Source organism: Pan troglodytes, chromosome 6 (genome assembly GCF_028858775.2).
Source record: "Pan troglodytes isolate AG18354 chromosome 6, NHGRI_mPanTro3-v2.0_pri, whole genome shotgun sequence".
NCBI classification, from domain to species: Eukaryota; Metazoa; Chordata; class Mammalia; order Primates; family Hominidae; genus Pan; species Pan troglodytes.
Genome location: NC_072404.2, coordinates 50512793 through 50533078, shown reverse-complemented (window position 1 = coordinate 50533078; position 20286 = coordinate 50512793). Strand labels below are relative to the sequence as shown.

Below are 20286 nucleotides of genomic sequence, written 5' to 3'. Positions count from 1 at the left end.
GTAATATTTTACAGCCAGAAACACAAACTTTAGCAATAAATAGAAGCTGAGGCTATTAGAGTATGACAGGTAAGTCACAATAAAATTCATATTATGCATATGTTAGTTAAGTACACCAATTATTCATAATTTAGAGACAAATTTATTTCAAGGTCCCAAAGATAACCAATTTTGGGGGTGGGAAGAGAGGTCCATGAAAAGGCACTGGGTAAGTCAATCAAAAATCAATACAATAGTTAAGGTGGAATTAAAGTAGAAAATGAAGAACTGATATAGAAGAACAGATCATATGACAATAATATATGTATGTGGTGAATGTCAAAAAGCTGGAGGAGGGGGACTAAGAAGTGAAGGAGAAACAGTCACCAGAAGTCAACTTGTCTGTTGGAGCTCCAGGCAGGGGTGCACCACAGGGCAGCACAGCAGCGTGCAAACAACCCCCAGCCTTGGATTAAGGACCGTCGTCTTCTCCTGAAATTCCTGAACTATGCGTTCTGAGCCCATTCTGCAGGCAATACTCAGCAGTCACAGGTACAACCCTCCCATCTCCCGACTCCAATCACTCAGCGGGAACCAACTGAGTAAGCACTAATATTCGCTGCAGCACTGTGGGGGAAGACAACACCTCACCTGAAAGTGCATCTCAGTCTGAGAAAGAATAATGCTGGAAGAGCTCTTTCTGTGGCATTATATGCTTGTTTCATCTTGCTGTATCAAAGAGGAAGACTGTCAAATGACACCATACATTCTTTTATCCAGTTTGGCATCTCTCCTGACATAATATATCAGCTAGAGTACGGCAAAAAGCACAGTTCAAGAATCACTAGCGCTTGAATACCTTACATCAGCATTTTCTCAGGCTCCAGGAATGCACAGTGAACTGGTATTCTGCAAAGTCTCCAACATCTGACTAGACCTGATGAAATATTCTCATTGTTTCCTGGCCAAATTAAGACTAAAAGGAGCCATAAGTGTCCAGCACGGGATTAATGGTGGTAGTTTGCAAACACAATTGTGTATTTTGATCTCCTTGGAGATTTATAAAAAGGCTTGTTTCTAGGCTCCAACCCTGGTACTGAATCAGTGAGTCTCAGGGTGGGCCCACGAATCTCCCAAGGTGATTCTGATTCAAGCATGGTTTGGGAACTACAGCCTTTATTTATCTAATGCTTTCGGAGAGGTTTTTTTTGTTTGTTTTGTTTTGTTTTTTAAGTCTTAAAAGCAAACTCTACATTTTCCAAGCCCTGTTTGTTTTATTAAAACAAAGCAAATCTGGCTTTTTTTTTTTTTTTTTTTAACCTGGAGGGTGGTGATGGTAGTAGTGGCTTAGTTAAGCCTGAACACCCATTCCCTCCTGTTAGTCTGTCAACACTGAGGGCACAGCAACCACTTGGGCCTAGGTGAAGCACGTGGCTCTTGCCATTTATGGTCTGGCTTTTGGGCAATTGCCCTATAGTATTTATGGAGGAAAAACAGAATCATCTTTGAGAAATTTTTCCTGACTAAAAAACTCAGGCCAGGTGCAGCTGACTGGGGACCAGAATAACAGTGCACATTTTGTTGGGAAATATTTTGATTGTGAAACTAATCGGTCCAGTGTATGCCCCCAGATAAGGGCTGTGTATTGGTTGCAGTCTTTCAGCATGGACCCTGTGAAGTAGGGGCCTACAGATATCCCTTGACCTCACCATGTGGATGGTCTTTCACTTCTATCATCCTGAGTGCATAGTTCTTGGGCTATACTGCTGAGCCTCAGAACTGCTGGTACACTTTTAGTTCTTTAGCTATTTGAGAAACTAGATCTATATATGAGTGCTTTGTGAAAGCGGAGTACACATATTCTTCCCTATTCCCCCAATAAGTACAACTAAAAATCCTAGACATTATAAGCAAAATAATCATAAGACAACTCTGAAAGGTGGAGAGAATAAGGCACACCAGCTAGGGAGGTCTCAAGGCAAAACACACCAGGGAGTTCCCTGGAATTTCTTTTTTGCTTCAAATACTGCAGACCTGGAGCAGAAGAACCAGCAACGCCAAAACTTTAAGAGGTGTATTTGATAACAAAAGCCTGACAAAAGCTGCTCTCTACCAAAAGACCAGGAAAGAGGTAGCCTATCAAGACAAAAAACTTTTAGACAAAAACTGCTCTACTACAGGCAAATACCAGAGAAAACACTGTGATCCCACCCTCACCAGCCTGTAATGGGCCCTAGCACCCAACCTCATCACAGAGGTTTCAGCGAAGGCCCAAGAGGGAATCCAAAATGTCCTTCTCTCTGGGAGGTAATGCATCAGCCCCTTCCCCTAATCCCAGTAACGGTGGATACTTGAGTGGGAGAAGGACTTCCACCTCTGCTGGCAATAACAAGGTGGTGCCCTCCCCTTCCCCCACCACAGTGGGGAACAGTGTCTACAAAAGGTCTGCTATAACAGAAGATTTAAATAAGATCCTGACTCTCACCATACCCAAAATGTCCTGGTTTCAATAAACTATAATTCATAACAAGACCCAGGAATATCTCATAGTGAATGAGAAAAGAAAATCAACAGACATCAACACCATGATGACCAATATGTTAGAATAGCCTATGATTTGAACAGTCATCATCAAACAATTTCTTTTTTCTTTTTTTTTTTTGAGACAGGGTCTCACTCTGTCGCATAGGCTGGAGTGCACTGGTTTGATCACTGCTCACTGCAGCCTTAACCTCCAGGGCTCAGGTGATCCTCCAACCTCAGCCTCTTGAGTAGCTGGGACTACAGGCACACAACACCACGTCCAGCTAGTTTTTGTAATTTTTTTTTGAGACAGCATCTCGCTCTGTTGCCCAGGCTGGAGTGCCGTGGCACCATCTCAGCTCACTGCAACTTCCGCCTCCTGGGTTTGAGCAATTCTCCTGCATCAGCCTCCTGAGTAGAGCAGCTGGGACTACAGGCATGCACCACCACACTCGGCTAATTTTTGTATTTTTAGTAGCGACGGGGTTTCACCATGTTGGCCAAGCTGGTCTAGAACTCCTGACCTCAAATGATCTGCCCGCCTCAGTCTCCCAAAGTGCTGGGATTAAAGGCGTGAGCCACAGCACCCGGCCTAGTTTTTGTATTTTTAATAGAGACGGAGTTTTGCCACGTTGGCCGAGCTGGTCTTGAACTCCTGAGCTCAAGCAATCTGCCTGCCTTGGTCTCCCAAAGTGCTTACAGGTGTAAGCCACTGCACCTGGCCCAAACAATTTCAATGAGCAATTAAGAACACGATAGAGACAAATTTTTAAAAGTGAGTTACAAATTACAATGTCTCAGCCAAAAACTGAAGATGCAAAGTAGTACCAAATAGAATTTTTTTAAAAAATCAAAAAACATTCAATGGATAGGCTCAATGGCAGAATGGAGGGGCAGAGAATCAGTATATTTGAAGACGGAACAACAGAAATTAACCAATCTGAAGAACAGAAAGAAAATAAAAAATGAACAGAGCCTCAGGGGACATGTGACAGTATAATCAAAGATTTCACATACATATAAATGGATAAAATCAAAGAAGCAGAAAATAAAGAGGGTGGCTGAAAAGGTACTTAGCTAAAAACTCCCCAAATATGGTAAAAGACCAAACCCAAAGATTCAAGAAGCTGAGTGAATCCACAGGATATTCCCAAAGAAATCCATGCCAAAACACATGATAAATAAACTTCTGAAAAACAATATCAAAGAAAAAATCTTAAAAGCAGTTGTTGTAAAGTGACACTTTACCTACAGGGAAAACAATTCAAATGACAGGAGTTCTCATCAGAAACCATGGAGGGTAGAAAGAAGTGGTATAGGCTGGGCACAGTGGCTCACGCCGGTAATCCCAGCACTTTGGGAGGCCGAAGTGGGGGCAGATCACGAGGTCAGGAGTTCGAGACCAGCCTGACCAACATGGTGAAACCCCGTCTCTACTAAAAATACAAAAATTAGCCAGGCGTGGTGGTGCGTGCCTGTAATCCCAGCTACTCAGGAGGCTGAGGCAGAAGAATCGCTGGAACCCAGGAGGCGGAGGTTGCAGTGAGCAGAGATCGCACCACTGCACTCCAACCTGGGCAACAGAGTGAGACTCTGTCTCAAAAAAAAAAAAAAAAAGAAAAGAAAAGAAAAGAAAAGAAAGAAATGGCACAACACTTTTCAGGACCTGAAAGAAAAGCGAAAAGGATTATGTCTAACCAGAATCTTACATCCACCAAAAATGTCCTGTAGGAATGAAGGGGAAATAGAGGTTCTCAGGCAAAGGAAAACTAAGTTTGTCATCAGCAGACCTGCCCTAAAAAATTGGCCAAAGGAAGTATTTTAAACAGAAAGGAAACAATAAAAGAAGGAATCTTGGAACACCAAGATGGAAGAAAGAACACAAAAAGCAAAAATCTGGGTAAATACATCAGATTCTCCTCCTCTTGGGTCTTCTAAATTATGTTTGATGGTTGAAGCAAACTTATAACTCTGTCTGATGAAGTTCTAAATGTATGTAGAGAAAATATCTAAGATAATTATATTATAAATGCAGGACAGTAAAGAGATATAAAAGGAGGTAAGGTTTCCATACTTAATATGTACTGAAAAGTTATGACACTAGTAGATGATAAGTTATGTCTATATAAAGTAGTAATACCTAAAACAACTACTAAAAATGCTATATAAAAGGATACACTCAAAAACACGCCAGGCGCGGTGGCTCACGCCTGTAATCCCAGCACTTTGGGAGGCCAAGGCAGGTAGATCATGAGGTCAGTTCAAGACCAGCCTGGCCAACATGGTGAAACCCTGCCTCTACTAAAAATACAAAAAAATTATCTGGGTGTGATGGCAGGCACCTATAATCCCACCTACTCAGGAGGCTGAGGCAGGAGAATCGCTTGAACCGGAAGGCAGAGGTTGCAGTGCGCCAAGATCACGCCCCTGCACCACTCTAGCCTGGGTGAAAGAGCGGAACTCCGTCTCAAAAAAAAACCCAAAAAACCATGAACTATACATAATTTAAAAAAATTTTTTAAATGTGGGTTTAAAAATCCACAGCACAGGAAAATGAAAGCAAAGCAATGAAAAGCAGAACAAAAAATAAATAATAAAATGGCACACTTGAGCCCTAACATACCAATAATTACATTAAATATAAATGACCTAAATATATTAAATAGAAGACAGAGATTATGAGGAAAGTGGATAAATATAAAACAAAACCCACCTATATGCTTATCCACAAGAAACTCACTTCAAATGTGATATAGACAAGTTGAAGTAAAGGGAGGAAAAAATGCATCATGTAAACATTAATCAAATGTAAGTAGGAATAGCTTATATTAATATGAGATGAAGTAACTTCAGAGCAAAGAAAATTATTGGAGACAAAGAGGGACATTCCATCATGGTAAGAGGGTCAATCTACTGAGAAGATACAGCAATCTGAAATGTGTATACACCAAAGAACAGAGCTGCAAAATAAGTGACCCCAAATCTGATAGGACTGAAAGGAGAAAGAGACAAACCCACATTTATAGCTGAAGACTTTAATACCCCTCTCTCAATAACTGACTAAAAAACTAGACAGAAATTCAGCAAAAATACAGAACTCAACAGCCATTAACTAACAGGATCTAACAGATGTGTGTGTGTGTGCACACGCGCGTGTGTGTGTAGTTTACAGATAGGGTCACCCAGGCCAGAGTATAGTGGTGCAATCATAGATCACTGCAGCCTTAAACTTCTGGGCTCAAATGATCCTACCACCTTAGCCTCCTGAGTGGCTAGGACTACAGGCACGCGCGATCATGCTTGGCTAATTTTGTTGTTGGTGGTGGTGGAAACAGGGGTCTCGCTATGTTGCCAGGCAACAAACTCCTGGCTTCAAGTGATCCTCCCATCTTGGTCTCTCAAAGTCCTGGGTTTATAGGCATGAACCACCATGCCTGGCTCTAGCAGACATTTAGAGAATACTCCACCCAACAATAGCATTTCAACAGCAGCATTCTTTTCAAGCACCCATGAAACATATGCCAAGACAGACAATATGGTGGGCCATTTTAAAAAAACCCAACAAATTTAGCACAATTCAAATCATATAAGGTGCATTCTCCAACCACAATGAAATCAAACTAGAAAGCAATAATAAGAAAGGTAACAAGAAATCTCCAAACACTTGGAAACTAAATAACACCCTTCTAAATAATCCAAAGGCCAAAGACAAAATATCAAGGGGTATACAAAGAATACAATAATGACCAGCCTGGGCAATACAGTGAGATTTCACCTCTATAAAAAATTTTAAAAATAGCCAGGCATGGTGGCATACACCTGTAGTCTTGGCTACTTGGGAGGCTGAGGTGGGAAGATAACTTAAGCCCAGGAATTAGAGGCTGCAGTGAGCTGTGACCATGCCACTGCACTATAGCCTGAATGACAGAGCAAGACCTTGCCTCAAAAACAACTGAAAGAAAATGAAAATATAACATATCAAACTTTGTAGGACAGCTAAACCAGTACTGAGAGAAACATTTATAGTAGTAAATACATCAGAAAAGACGGACAGTCTCTAATCAATAATCTAAGTTCCCATTCCTAGAAAAGAGGGAAAAACAACAAAGAAGCCAAAAGCCAATAAGCAGAAGTAAGGAAATAATAAAGAGCAGAAATCAATGAAATTGAAAACAGCAAAACAACAGAAAAAAACCAATGAAACAAGTAACTGGTTCTTTGAAAAGATTAGTAACATCGACAAATCTCTTACAAGACTGACAAATAAAAAGAGGACACAAATGACCAATATCAGGAATGGAACGGGATATCAATACAGACCCTTCAAATATCAAGAAGATTCTGTTCCTTTTCTTGAAGTTGAAAAAGAAATTAAAAAAATGACTATCAAAAATAAGGGAATACTATAAATAACACTACACACATTTGACAACTTAGATGAAATAAACCACTTCTAGAAGAACACAAACTACCATTACTCACCCAATATGAAACAGATAATTAGAAAAACCCTATGGCTAATAAGGAAATCTAATTAATAAATAAAAACCTTGTGAAAAACTAACCTCTAAGCCCAAATGATTTTGCTGGAAAATTCTATAAAGTATTTGAAGAAGAGTTAACACCAATTCTATTCAATGTCTTTTGGAAAATAGGAGAAACACTTCTCAATTCATTTTATGAAGCCAGAATTACCCTGATACCAAAAGCAAAGATAGTACAAAAAAAGAAAATGACCAATATCCCTCATCAATATGGATGCAAAATATATAAAGAGACAGATACAAAGACATATAAAGAGAATTATATACCATGATCAAATGGTGTTTATTCCACTAATCCAAGGCTGGTTGAATAATCAAAACTCAATCAATACAATCCACGACATTAGCATTAAATCGTCTACATTAAAGAATACAAATCGGCCGGGTGTGATGGCTCATGTCTGTAATCCCAGAACTTTGGGAGGGTGAGGTGGGCAGATCACCTGAGGTTGGGAGTTCTAGACCAGCCTAGCCAATATGGTGAAACCCCCACCTCTACTAAAAGTACAAAAATTAGCCGGGCGTGGTGGTGCACACTGGTAGCCCCCTGCTACTTGGGAGGCTGAGGTGGGAGAATTGCTTGAACCTGGGAGGTGGAGGTTGCAGTGAGCTGAGATTGCACCACTGCACTCCAGACTGGGTGACAGAGCAAAAATCAGTCTCAAAAAATAATAATAATAATAAATCACAAGATCATATCAATGCAGGAAAAACATTTGACAAAATTCAATATACATTCATAATTAAAACTATCAGAAAAAATATGAATACAGAGGAACTTCCTCAGCTTGATAAAGAGCATTTACAAAAAATCTACAGTTAACATTATACTTAATGATGAAAGACTAAGTGCTTCTACCCTTAGATCAGGAACAGGGCATAAGGCTATCCACTCTTACTTCTCTTATTCAATACGGTGTTAAAAGTTGTAGCTACTGTAATAAGGCAAGAAAAGGAAATAAAAGGCACACAGATTGGGAAGGATGAAATAACTTCCTATTTTCAGATGACATGACTGTCTATATAGAAAATCCTAAGGCATCTACAAAAAAAAAAAAAAAAAAAAAAAAAGCCCTAGAATGAGTTCATCGGGATCTCAGAATGCAACATAAACACTAAAATCAATTATATTTCTATATACTACCAATGAATATGTGGACACCAACGTTAAAAAAGAAAATAATAGTTAAGTGTAAATATAACAAAACATATACACAATGTATATGCTGAAAACCATAAAAAGCTGATTAAAAAAATCAGTGATCCAAATAAATGAGGAGACATACTATGTGCATGGATTGGAAGACAACATGGTAAAAATGTATTTTCTCCCTAAATGGATCTATAGGTTTAAGCCAATTCCTATCAAAATGGCAGTAAGGTATATGTAGACATAGATATGCTTATCCTCAAATTTATATGGAGAAGGAAAAGGCCCTTGAATAGTTAAAACGATTTTGTAAATGAAAAATAAAGTTTAGTAGCTACAGTAATCAAGACACTGTGGTATCGATGGAAAAATAGACACACAAAGGAAAATAACTGAAAATCCAGATATAGACCCACACCAATAAGTCCAACTGATTTTTGGCAAAAGTACAAAAGCAATTCAATGAAGGAAAGACAGAGTTTTCAGCTAATGGCACCAGAACAACTGGACATCTACACACAAAAATGTAAAATGAACAATAAAAGAATCTTGATCTAAATGTCTTATACAGAAATTTACTCAAAATGGATCATAGATTTATATGTAAAACACAAAACTATAAAACCTTTAGAAAAATGCATAGGAGAACATTTTGGGGATCTAGGGCTAAGGAAAGAGTTCTTAGACTTCATACCAAAAGCACAATCCATAAAAGGAAAATTAATAAACTGGATGTCATCAAGCTTAAAAACTTAGGGCATAGAAGCTGAGGTAGGAAACGAGGGGGGAAAAAAGATTAAAAACTTCTGCTCTGCAAAAGATCCTATTAGCCAAAGAATGGAAACAATCCATTCCAATGAAGAGGTCCTTCAACAGGTGAATGGTTAAAAACAATCATAGTACATCCACACCATGGAATACTACTCAGCAATAAAAAGGAACAAACTATTGATTCACACCAACAACCTGCATGAATCTCTAAGAAAATTATGCTGATTGAAAAATGCCAATCCCCAAAGGTTACATACTGTGATTCTACATTTATAACATTCCTGAAATGACAATTTCAGAAATGGAGAACAAAATAGTGGTTGCCAGGGAATACAAGTAGTGGCTGGGATGGGAGGGAAGTAGATATGGTCATAAAAGGGCAACAGGAGGAATCCTCGTGGTGATGGATGTCTAGAGTCTTACTTTATCAATTTAGTGTAGTGGTGTGATGTTGTACTATAGCTTTTCAAGATGTTACCACTGGGGAAGCTGGCCAAAGGGCACAGAACTGTTATTTGTCACAAGTGCATATGAATCTATAATAATCTCAAAATTAAAAGTGTAATTAAAAAGTAGAGTTTCACAGATATTAGAAGAAGGAGAAAAAAGATAACTGCTTAGAGAAGCCAGAGTGTAAAGAAGAGACTGGCCACCAGGGTGGATGACAACAGGCTGATGATCCCCCAGCATTTCGACTCTGGATTCCTCAAATGTGTTTTGCCCAACCGAGGGTCACTAAGAGTTCTCAGTAAGTTTTTATTAATACTTCAGTTCGCCTTCAAACATAAAACATTTTGGAAATCTTGCCCAAAATGCCCAGGAAGCAGAATCTGGAAGAATCCAGAGTCCAGTCAAAGCCTCAGCACAGAATGTGGAGGACAGGACAAGCCACCATGCAGAGCTGAACATGGCTTCATGTGCCCAGCTGGCTATGGCAGCAGCTAAAGGTGAATTATGCTGAAGATGGAAGCTCACAGTGAAGCGATGAAGCACACGTGAAGATGAAAAGTGCTCTTTGAAACACAAATGAACAGAAACAAAACAATACCATATAAGTAGCTCTACTTATTGGTTAATAACTAAAGGAAGGGAAAAACACATTTCAGAACAATTAACAAACTTAAAAACACGTGACAGAAGTTGTGTCAACTTTCCCCATATAGCATGCTAGGAAAAGTTGCACATCCTATTCAAATGAAGTCCTCAACTCTGAAAAGGTGAAAGGCTCATTATTTTCATACCTCCTACTGTTAGCATTCGAAGTCGTTCCTTGAAAACTGCAAGATCTGAGAGGCAGAGTGGGGTATCATGGGTGAGCGCAGAAGGAAAAAGACAGGTGAGAGTTAGTTTAAAAAAGACCCAAACACCAAAACCCTACACCATTACCACAGTAACAGGTAGCACAGACACCATCACAGGGACACACACACACATCAAGGGAGAAGTGGGTGGGTTACATGGTCAGGGGGTCAATTTTGTTAAACATGGAAATGATTCATAGAACAGCTGGAATAAGGTGAATCAGAAGGAGGGGAGGTTAGCACCCTGACGATGGAAAGCCATCAGGCAGCGTCGTTTGAGAGCTCCTCATCTCCTTAGCTTCAAGAAGTGGCGGATAACAGCACTTTCCTGGGAAGTCACTACTTTGAGATGAAAATTGAGGAAAAGAAAATGAAAAAGCCTAATTTTTAGAGCAGATATTTCTCAGCACTAGATTCAGGTGGCAGACTACTCTAAACCATAAGATTTTGAAGAATTCTAAAGAATGGAAGGATTCCTTGATCTCCCATTTCAAGAAGGCAAACTAGGAAAGAAGTGCTTGCTAGCTGAAAACAACCCAAGAGCCACAGCTGCATCTCCACAGCTGTACACTTCCTTCTACCTGTAAACTTTTCATCGGATTTCTACTATACATAACAGCTTTCTGAGCCACTGGTGAAATCAAGGCATTTATTTGGATACACAAAACATGCTCCTGACCCTTACTGTCTGGGCTTGTGGGCCTGGGGGATGGGGTCAGGAAGGTAGGCAGTAACACAGGCACACAGGGAAGCTGATGGTTGAGCACTCAGAGTGCTGTCACTGGGTATGCTCCCTGTACTGGGAGTGCAGAGAAAGGCCAGCAAGTGCTTCCTTTGAAGTCAGACTCAGACCCCAAGAAACAAGGACTGGTCTCCAGTCCTGGGCAAGCCACACTGTCTCCTTCCCCCAGGGAACAACGACCACGGAAGAACTCAGAGCCAAGTGGCTCTTAAGACAACAGAATATCTAAATGTCGATATTTTGCTTAAGGCAAGGATGAAGAATCTTAAATTTTCTCCTTCAATCTTCAAAACCAAGACATGAGACCATGTCAAGATGCCATAAGTGAGGTGTATGTTAGCTACCCTGGAGACTCCAGGTAAGGATCTACACAGGGGAGGGCCTCAAAAGGAACCTTAAATACTCATACTCATTTTTAAAAATCTAAAGGCAATGTGGTAAAATGTTTACATTCTTAGTACTGAGTATGTGAATGCTCTTTTATCTGTACTTTTTTATATTTTTAAAATAAAAGGCAAACAAAAGACACAAACCAAAGAAGAGGAGAGTGAAGAGAACAAAAGAAGATATTCTGGTTGTCACAATTTACAGAAAGCACACAGATTTTCCAACATCTGAGTGCTTTGAAGCATTGTAAATTACTTCTTGAAGAGTGCAGGTGCTGTGAGGGAGGAGAGAGGGAGCGGATGGAGATTTGGCCACAGTACTTCCAAGTGAAGCACAGAAGCAGGAATGTGACGCTGGGAACTAGGGGACTCGGTTTACCAGTTTCTGGGTATCTCCAGTCAAAGAATCTTCTCAAATGTCAGATGTCTGCTTGGCCAGCTTCATTCTCCTTGAGGGTGACCATATCGCCCATGGCTTCAACCACCCTGGTTATGTTCTTAGCTTGGCCCTGCCCTCCCGAGTCACTTAGGAAACCTCATCTCCAGCTCCTCGGTTATCTGTGGCACACAGCACGCTGCACATAGCAATCAATGCTTACTAAATGAACTGCTCTATATCACTCTGAAATTACAAAAGCTAATTAAACGTCAACTCTATTTTTAGCTTATTTTTCTCAGCCATCAAAGGAACAAACCGGAGAGCCCTGGAAGGTCAGGAGGACATGTGGAAACTTTGTCATGACTCGCTGTGCTGTTAATGACAGCAGGTTGTCAGAGAAAGGCAAGAGCTAAGTAGTTGACATTGTGCCACATTTTTCAACTTTTAAATTGACTTTTTAACTATTTAACTCAAGTTCATTTCCTAAAATGGTATTAGCAATTTGTAAACATCAATGGTAAATGGGAGAGAAGTTTCACACTTTCTTCCCATTTATTTATACAATTGGTTTTTAATTCTCTTTTAATTATGTTTAAATCTCACATTAAAGTACATCTCACGGAGCACGGTGGCTCATGCCTATAATCCCAGCACTTTGGGAGACCAAAGCAGGTGGATCACTTGAGCTCAGGAGTTTGAGACCAGGCTGGACAACATGGTGAAACACCGTCTCTACTAAAAATACAAAAATTAACCGGGCATAGTGGCACATGCTTGTAATCCCAGTTATGTGGGAGGCTGAAGCAGGAGGATTGCTTGAACCTGGGAGGCAGAGGTTGCAGTGAGCTGAGATCCTGCCACTGCACTCCAGCCTGGGCAACAGAGCGAGACTCCGTCTCAAAAAAAAATAAAATAAAATAAAAATAAAAAAAAACAAATTTAATTAGGCCAGGCACAGTGGCTCACGCCTGTAATCCCAGCACTCTGTGAGGCCTAGGCAGGTGGATTACATGAGGTCAGGAGTTCGAGACCAGCCTGGCCAACATGGTGAAACCCTGTCTCTACTAAAAATACAAAAATTAGCCTGGTGTGGTGGCGCACGCCTGTAGTCTCAGCTACTCAGGAGGCTGAGGCAGGAGAATTGGTTGAATCTGGAAGGAGAGGTTGCAGTGAGTCGAGATCGTGCCACTGCATTCCAGCCTGGGCTACAGAAAGAGACTGTCTCAAAAAACAAAACAACAACAACAAAAAACCCAGTAAAGTACATCTCAATCATTTTTGTCACTGTGAAAAGTTATACTCAGAATTTATACCGAAACCACAGACAGTGGCATTTTTAAGTGGGAAACTAATTCAAATGCTACACTTGAAAGATAAAATTGGGCCAGGCGCAGTGGCTCACCTCTGTAATCCCAACACTTTGGGAGTCCGAGACGGGCGACTCACTTGAGGCCAGGAGTTCAAGGCCAGCCTGACCAACACAGTGAAACCCCTTCTCTACTAAAAATACAAAAATTAGCCGGGCATGGTGGTGCACATCTGTAATCCTGGCTACTTGAGAGGCTGAGGCACGAGAATCACTTGAACCTGGGAGGCGGAGGTTGCAGTGAGCTGACATTGCACCACTGCACTCCAGCCTGGGCGACAGAGTAAGACCCTGTCTCAAAAAACAAAAATAATAATTAAAAAAAAACAAACAACAGCAAGAAAAAACTGAGGGCAAGAATTTCTAATTAAGCAGGAGTTTCTAACTGTTTCTAATTAGGCAAATGAGTGGGCCTCACTGTCTAGACCTTTCCATTGATAATACTCTGGTTCTAGTGTTTTGCAATATATACCCATATCTACCGTGGTACCCCAACTGATGACCCTTCTTCAAGAGCCAGTGGAAAAAGCCTCCCTAGGAGCCCTCCTACCAGAAGACGTTGGGCTGCCACTACCTCCCACTCTGACTGGATCCACTCAGGGATATTATAACATGAGGTTGGTGCCTCATTCTCCAGATCTGCAAATTTGCTGTCAAGGAACCTCACTATGGAATGTGAGTGAAGAGAAATGTGTATTTAATACATGTCAGCTGGGCGCGGTGGCTCACTGCTGTAATTCTAGCACTCTGAAAGGCCAAGGCAGGAGGGTTGCTTGAGCCCAGGAGTCTGAGACGAGCCTGGGCAACATAATAAGACCCTGTCTCTATTTTAAAAATAAAATAAAATAAAAAAATAAAGTATCTCATGTTGGAACTCTCAACCCTCTTTCCCCAGGGAAATGAGGTTTATAGTATAGCCTGGCACAAATTAAGATGGGCATCTGGAGATTTACCTGGAAACTGGCCCCTAACTTTAACACTTCATTAAAAAGTTATCTCTGGCCAGGTGCTGTAGCTCACACATGTAATCCCAGCACTTTGGGAGGCTGAGGCGAGTGGATCACCTGAGGTCGGGAGTTCAAGACCAGCCTGGCCAATATGGTGAAACCCGGTCTCTACTAAAAATACAAAAAATTAGCTGGGCATGGTGGTGGGCGCCTGTAATCCCAGCTACTTGGGAGGCTGAGGCAGGAGAATTGCTTGAACCCGGGAGGCGGAGATTGCAGTGAAATGAGGTTGTGCCATTGCACTCCAGCCTGGGCAACAAGAGCGAAACTCCATCTCAAAAAAAAAAAGTTATCTCTGTTCCAGCCATCACCTGCACAATTACGGAACATAATCCACACATAATTGAGAAACTGTTCTAAAATTAATTTTAAAAATTGTTAATGAAAATAATTACTAGGCTGGGCACGGTGGCTCACTCCTGTAATCCCAGCACTTTGGGAGGCGGAGGCAGGTGGACTGCTTGAGCTCAGAGGAGTTTGAGAACAGCCTGGGCAACGTGGTGAAACCCTGTCTCTACTTAAATTTTAGAAATTTAATTAGGCTGGGTGTGGTGGCTCATGCCTGTAATCCCAGCACTTTGGGAGGCCAAGGCAGGTGGATCACCTGAGGTCAGGCATACGAGATCAGCCTGGCCAACATGGTGAAACATGGTCCCTACTAAAAATACAAAAATTAGCTGGACATGATGATGGGTGCCTGTAATCCCAGCTACTCGGGAGGTTGAGGCAGGAGAATCACTTGAACCTGGGAGGCGGAGGGTGCAGTGAGCCGAGATGGTGCCATTGCACTCCAGCCTGGGCAAAAGAGCAAAATTCCATCTCAAATAATAATAATAATAAACCACTGGCCCTACCATCTCAACAATATTTTTTACTGTATTCATAACAAGTTCTGTCATGCTACACTTGAAAGATAAAACTGAGGGCAAGAGTGTGTCCATAACATCTGATGGTAAATCCTGACACTCTGGTGCTACTGAGGAGTTCTGTGTCTGTACAGTCTCTCCTAACTGGTAAGAGTCTACTTGTTAATTATCTTTCCTTATTACTTCAGGGACCAGGAGAATTTCTGAGAAGTGAAGACAGGTGCCCTAAGCCAGGATTTCCCAAACTTTTCAAAAATGGTCATCAAAGGTCAACTCAGTGGAAACTATAGCATATATTCCACTTTATTAAAAAACTCAGAGTGGACAGAATTCCCTGCTTGCACTGCAGACCAAACTGGCCAACCACCCAGGTGCTCAGCTGGCAGAGTGTTTTCAGGGCAGCATCATCAGTGCCCTTTGAGAATGAATGGCTTTGCCAACGGCTCCTGCCCTCCATCACTGCCCCCTACCTGGAGCTTTTCCAACAAAAGACAGAACAAGCTCTGACGGAAGCACCAAAAGCTATGTTCCAACATGGGTATGATCACTGCTGTGAGCCTGTTTCCCCAAGGAGAGGGAGAAACTGTGCCTGCATCCACAGGGAGGTGGGAAGGGCGGCTAAGCGGAGGCATGGCAAGAATCCTAGCTCTGGGGAAATAGTCATGTGACACAGGACACCACTACACAACAGTCCCTGACCCGTCTACACACTGGTCAGGTCACCAGGTTGCCATTCAGCCTATCCCCTTCTACTGCCTCATTCCTAAGCTGGCAAACAGTTCTCCTGGGCCCCAAACATCCCCCATACAGAGTCCTCACTTCTTAGTTTGCAAACTCCTGCACTAGATGCTACGCTGCTTCCTTATAATTTGGCTACAGGGCAGTCTTCACCACTAACTCCTGTGTGTTCCTGGTCTTTTTGCTTGACCTCTCAGTTTCTGAATTTATCTTATTATCAGAGAGTTTGGCAGCTACTCATCTCAAAAGATTGCTAGTAAGCCCACTTGGAGCATAGTTAAGGTCAAGGCACTACTTTAAGGAGTTTATTCAATTTTGAAACCACCTGAGGAGGTAGGTACCATCACCCCTGCCTTACAGATGAGGTGATGAGGCACAGAGAGGTTAAGCAACTAGCCCAAGGTCACACAGCTAGTAATAGTGGGCTGGGATTCCAATGCAGGGAGTGTGGCTCCAGAGTCCCGGCTCTCTGAGGTTCAAATGAGATGACGGGTCTTGAAGTGTTCTACAAACTGTCTAGCGGTCACATCTGACCTGCTGTTTTCTTGAAGACCTGCATACATCAAGGGTGAGAGTTCGAGACCAATTTTCCTACAGATACAAATGTTTTAACAAGTTTACGCGGTTTCCATTTTTTGTACCTGAAGACTAGTGGGATTTTTAGGTCACACTATTTCAAATCCACAGGATTAAAATGCACCTTCCTCTTGAAACGTGGAGACTACTCCCTGACTCTCTCTCTCAGTGGTTCCAAAGGGCTCCTGGCCAGAGATGTCAGAAGTTTTCCTCCTCAAAGGATTTCAGGAAGATTTAGGGCCACTTCTGTATGTTTTAGTTTCTTGGTTTATAAAGTCCTCTTGTCCTCTCACCCTCACCATGATGTTGTTGCTGAATCTGGAACCACAAACCTCACAGAAATACTGAGGACACTATTCCAGAGTGAAATATACGGTAAGACCTTGTGATGGCCTGGGAAGAGATTCCCAGATTCTGGCCCTGCCTCGGCCACTAATGAGATGGGAAATTAGTGCGTATGTTGACAATGCTTAGGGTTTCTCACCCTTAAAAGACTATGCTGGGTTGGGTTTACCTAGGTGTGGCCCCTCTTGATATTAGTCTGAAGGGGAAGAGAGGAGAGCTTTAGAGCTCCCCTGGTTATACTAACGTGCACAGTTGGGACAAAGAGCTGGGACAATGCAGGTTCTGGAAGGAGAGGGAGAAGTCAGTCACTTCATCTGCTCCTCTCCTGTTCGAATGTTTTGCTGCTTGTAAAAAATGAGCATTCCAGCCGGGCGCGGTGGCTCACACCAGTAATCTCAGCACTTTGGGAGGCTGAGGTGGGCGACATGGTGAAACCCCGTTTCTACTAAAAATACAAAAATTAGCTGGGTGTGGTGGTGCGCACCTGTAGTCCCAGTTACTCAGGAGGCTGAGGCAGGAGAACTGCTTGAACCTGGGAGGCAGAGGTTGCAGTGAGCCGAGATTATGCTGCTGCACTCCAGCCTGGGTGACAGAGCAAGACCCCATCTCAAAAAAAAAAAAAAAAAAAAAAAAAAAAACAGAAAATGAGCATTCCGCAGCTCTCCTACCCTGCCTAAATGCAGAGGGAGGTATTCCTCTGAAGAGGTGGCTTCCAGATGCAAGTCCCTGTGCTCTTCATCAGGGAGCAGCAAGTCTACCAGCTGGGGAGTTTGGCCTGCTCTGAGCACCTGAAGAGGATCCCACAGGTCTAGAAGTCTCTGGGGGCTGGAGAGGCACAGGGCAGAGAGGCTGTGATGGGACTGGGGGTGCCAGCAGGGAGGTTCGCTATACTAAGGGGTGAGCAGTAGGGAAGAGGCTCCAAGACCTCCTGGGACACTGCAAAGAGAGGCCCTCTTCTTGGGAGCACAAAGTTGTCACCACGGAATGAAAAAACAGGGTTCAACTCATGCCCAGTCTACCATCTGAACTGGCCTTAATCAATAAAATTCAAGAGGATTTCTCTAAACTCCCTTCCTAAATCCGCTAAAGGGCTGGTATTAAAAAAAAATTACAAACCATCAATGCCAATTCCAAAGTCAATGATGTTTGATGATTAATGCCTCATCCCCTAGACGTAACTTAGTAATGCCTATAAAGATATCCGGGCACTACAGAGCCTTAGAGACTGTCTGTACCATTCCCCAAAAGTGCCTGTGAGGAGGCTAATTTCGTACCCATCCCAAGAGCAGTATTAGGCAGGTAAGTGATCATCAATTTCATCAGCATGCACAGTGTCTATTGTGAACACCCTGGCCATTTAAAAATTAGTCACATCATCATTTCTTTAGTACAGGTTAGCAGCACAGTGACGTAAAGCAGACTAACTCTGCAAAGCAACTGCAGGTGAGAGCCCAGCCACAACACCCACCTCACTTCATGAGGAGGAGGGGGTGTAGGTGGGACTATCTTCTGGCAACCGTGACAAAACCCCAGTGTGCTCCATACATGCACCTCCCAAAGGCCCTGACCTCCTGACGCTGTGGGAATGCCTTCCAAAGTTTCCTCAGTGTGATCACCAGCAATTACAAATCAGGAGACCCAACTGCACAACTTGCTCTAGAATTCGTCCCCTAAGGGACATGGCCTCCAGTCAAGGGCAGGCCACACTGGGCTTCAGAAAAGGATGGCTGTGTCAGCAGTTCCTGAGCAAGGCCTCATGGACATGCCTCACTGAAGGCAGTGCTGCACTGACATTTGAAAACCTGAAGCCAAAAGAGCTATACTCTGAAGTGCTTCTGATCCACCTGCCCCAGGTGGACAAGCTTTTTCCCTGTGCCACAAACCTTTCTGTCCAAAATTTTATTTTCAAATTTTGAGACTTAAGACAATCTGGCTGAAAAAGTAAGATAAAAATAACTTGCCCAAAACACACTAAGGCTACAATACCGATAAATTTCAAGTGATCAGAATGAAAGGAAACTTAAGAGCCTTTCCCTCCTGCCTGGACATCCTGGCTACCACAGGTCGTGGCACAGCGAGAGGAGCTCAAGCAACGCAGCTGACTGCTCTCAGACCCTCACCAAGTTTGTCTGTGGATGAGATAATGTCAGCGGGCACGGAGGAGTCCAGATCAGCATCCAAAATCCCCAGGGGGTCCAGCTGTGCTACATGGTGCCCTCGTATCTATGAGTGGCCAACGATGAGAGGGAAGGACACACACAAAAGGACAGAAGAAAAAAAAAGAGGGAAGGGGTAAAAAAAAAGTAAAATTACATTAAAATTAGCATTTACAGCTTAATTCTCACCCACGTTTGAAGAAACAGTTACTGGAGCATCATCAAAATTTACACAACTAATTCCGAGAGGATCAAGTTTTGCAATGTGGTGACCCCTGACCTGGAAGCAATAACACAAGCAAGTCATTAAGCAGATCCAGTGAGCTGTGGGGAGGGTTAAAAGAGTCACAGGTTATGCAAACCTTTTCCAAAGAGGAACACAGCACCAATAAACCCATACGACAAAATTAGTTTTTAAGTCTTGGAATAACTTATTTTAAAAGCACTATTGTGCATAAATGTACTTTTATAAAAAAGAGATAAACTCAGGTTATGATAAACTTAGGAGTCTGAAAGGATCCATTTCTTGTGATCTTTATACGGTTTCCATGGATAAACAGAAATGAGATATGCTGGGCAATTCTTACTCCAATGTGAAGCCTGCCTCAGCTCAGAACATAAACATTTCCCTAAGGTGCTGGGTACAGTGGCACATGCCTGTAGTTCCAGCTACTTGGGAGGCTGAGGTAGGAGGATCTCTTGAGCCTAGGAGTTTGAGGCCAACCTGGGCAACACAGTGAGATCCCATCTCAATTTAAAATAAATCAAATTTAAAGAAAAATTTTTCTAAGTAGGAAAATGAAGGCTTAAGTGTTGGCCTTAATTGGGGAGGAGTGCAGATAAGAGGTCATCTTACTAAGAGAAGGTTTGCCTTTATTATATATCCCCGTGAGGAGTGAGGGCTCTGGTCCTTTGCTCCTGCTGAGTAGGTCAGCACACAGTAGTCAGAACAAAAAAACCCTGCTACACCACAGACTTAAAGCATCTGATTTGAACTATTTAAAAACCAAAAGGAGAAAGAAAATCCCTTCCAATTTAAGATTCTTTCACAATTTCTTGCTAGCAATTTGAGAAGGGAGCAGCTGCTGGTAAGTCACTGCAAGATCAGGCTGAAGTTGTTACTGAGGCCAACTGCGTGCAGGCAGTGATAAAGAAACACCACTGGGCTTCCTCCTTACGCAAATATCCACATGGATAGCACTTTAAAGCATATAGCATTTACAAAACTCCATGCATCTCCTTTCTAAGGCAGAATACACTTGCCCCAGGGAGAGAGCCTTACTTGCCAGGCCATGGCATGAAGGGCCAGAGACCCAGGACCTCCCCTATGTTGCCCCATTACAACACCTGCACTACTGCCCTGCTGGCACAGGAAATGGCCCATGCCACCAGAAACCAAAGCATGAGAGAAAAGACAGCCCAGGGACATGAGTCCCCTTGTTGCCACCAAAGCAGTT

The 20286-nt window shown here is 42.4% G+C and overlaps 1 protein-coding gene across 8 annotated transcripts in view; it reads right to left on the bottom strand.

Annotated features, from left to right (window-relative positions):
- Positions 1 to 20286, bottom strand: part of OGDH (oxoglutarate dehydrogenase) — a 102943-nt gene that overhangs the window by 42166 nt on the left and 40491 nt on the right. For 2 of the 8 annotated variants that reach the window (XM_009453006.3, XM_063814204.1), the window contains 2 exons: positions 19019 to 19109; positions 10209 to 10253 (listed from right to left, as the gene is read on the bottom strand). In XM_009453006.3, the coding sequence (XP_009451281.1) occupies positions 10209 to 10253; positions 19019 to 19109 (136 nt within the window). Of the gene's footprint in view, positions 1 to 10208; positions 10254 to 18793; positions 18897 to 19018; positions 19110 to 20286 lie in introns of all 8 variants that reach the window. The other 6 variants (XM_009453005.3, XM_063814205.1, XM_016957411.3 and 3 more) reach the window with 3 other exon arrangements.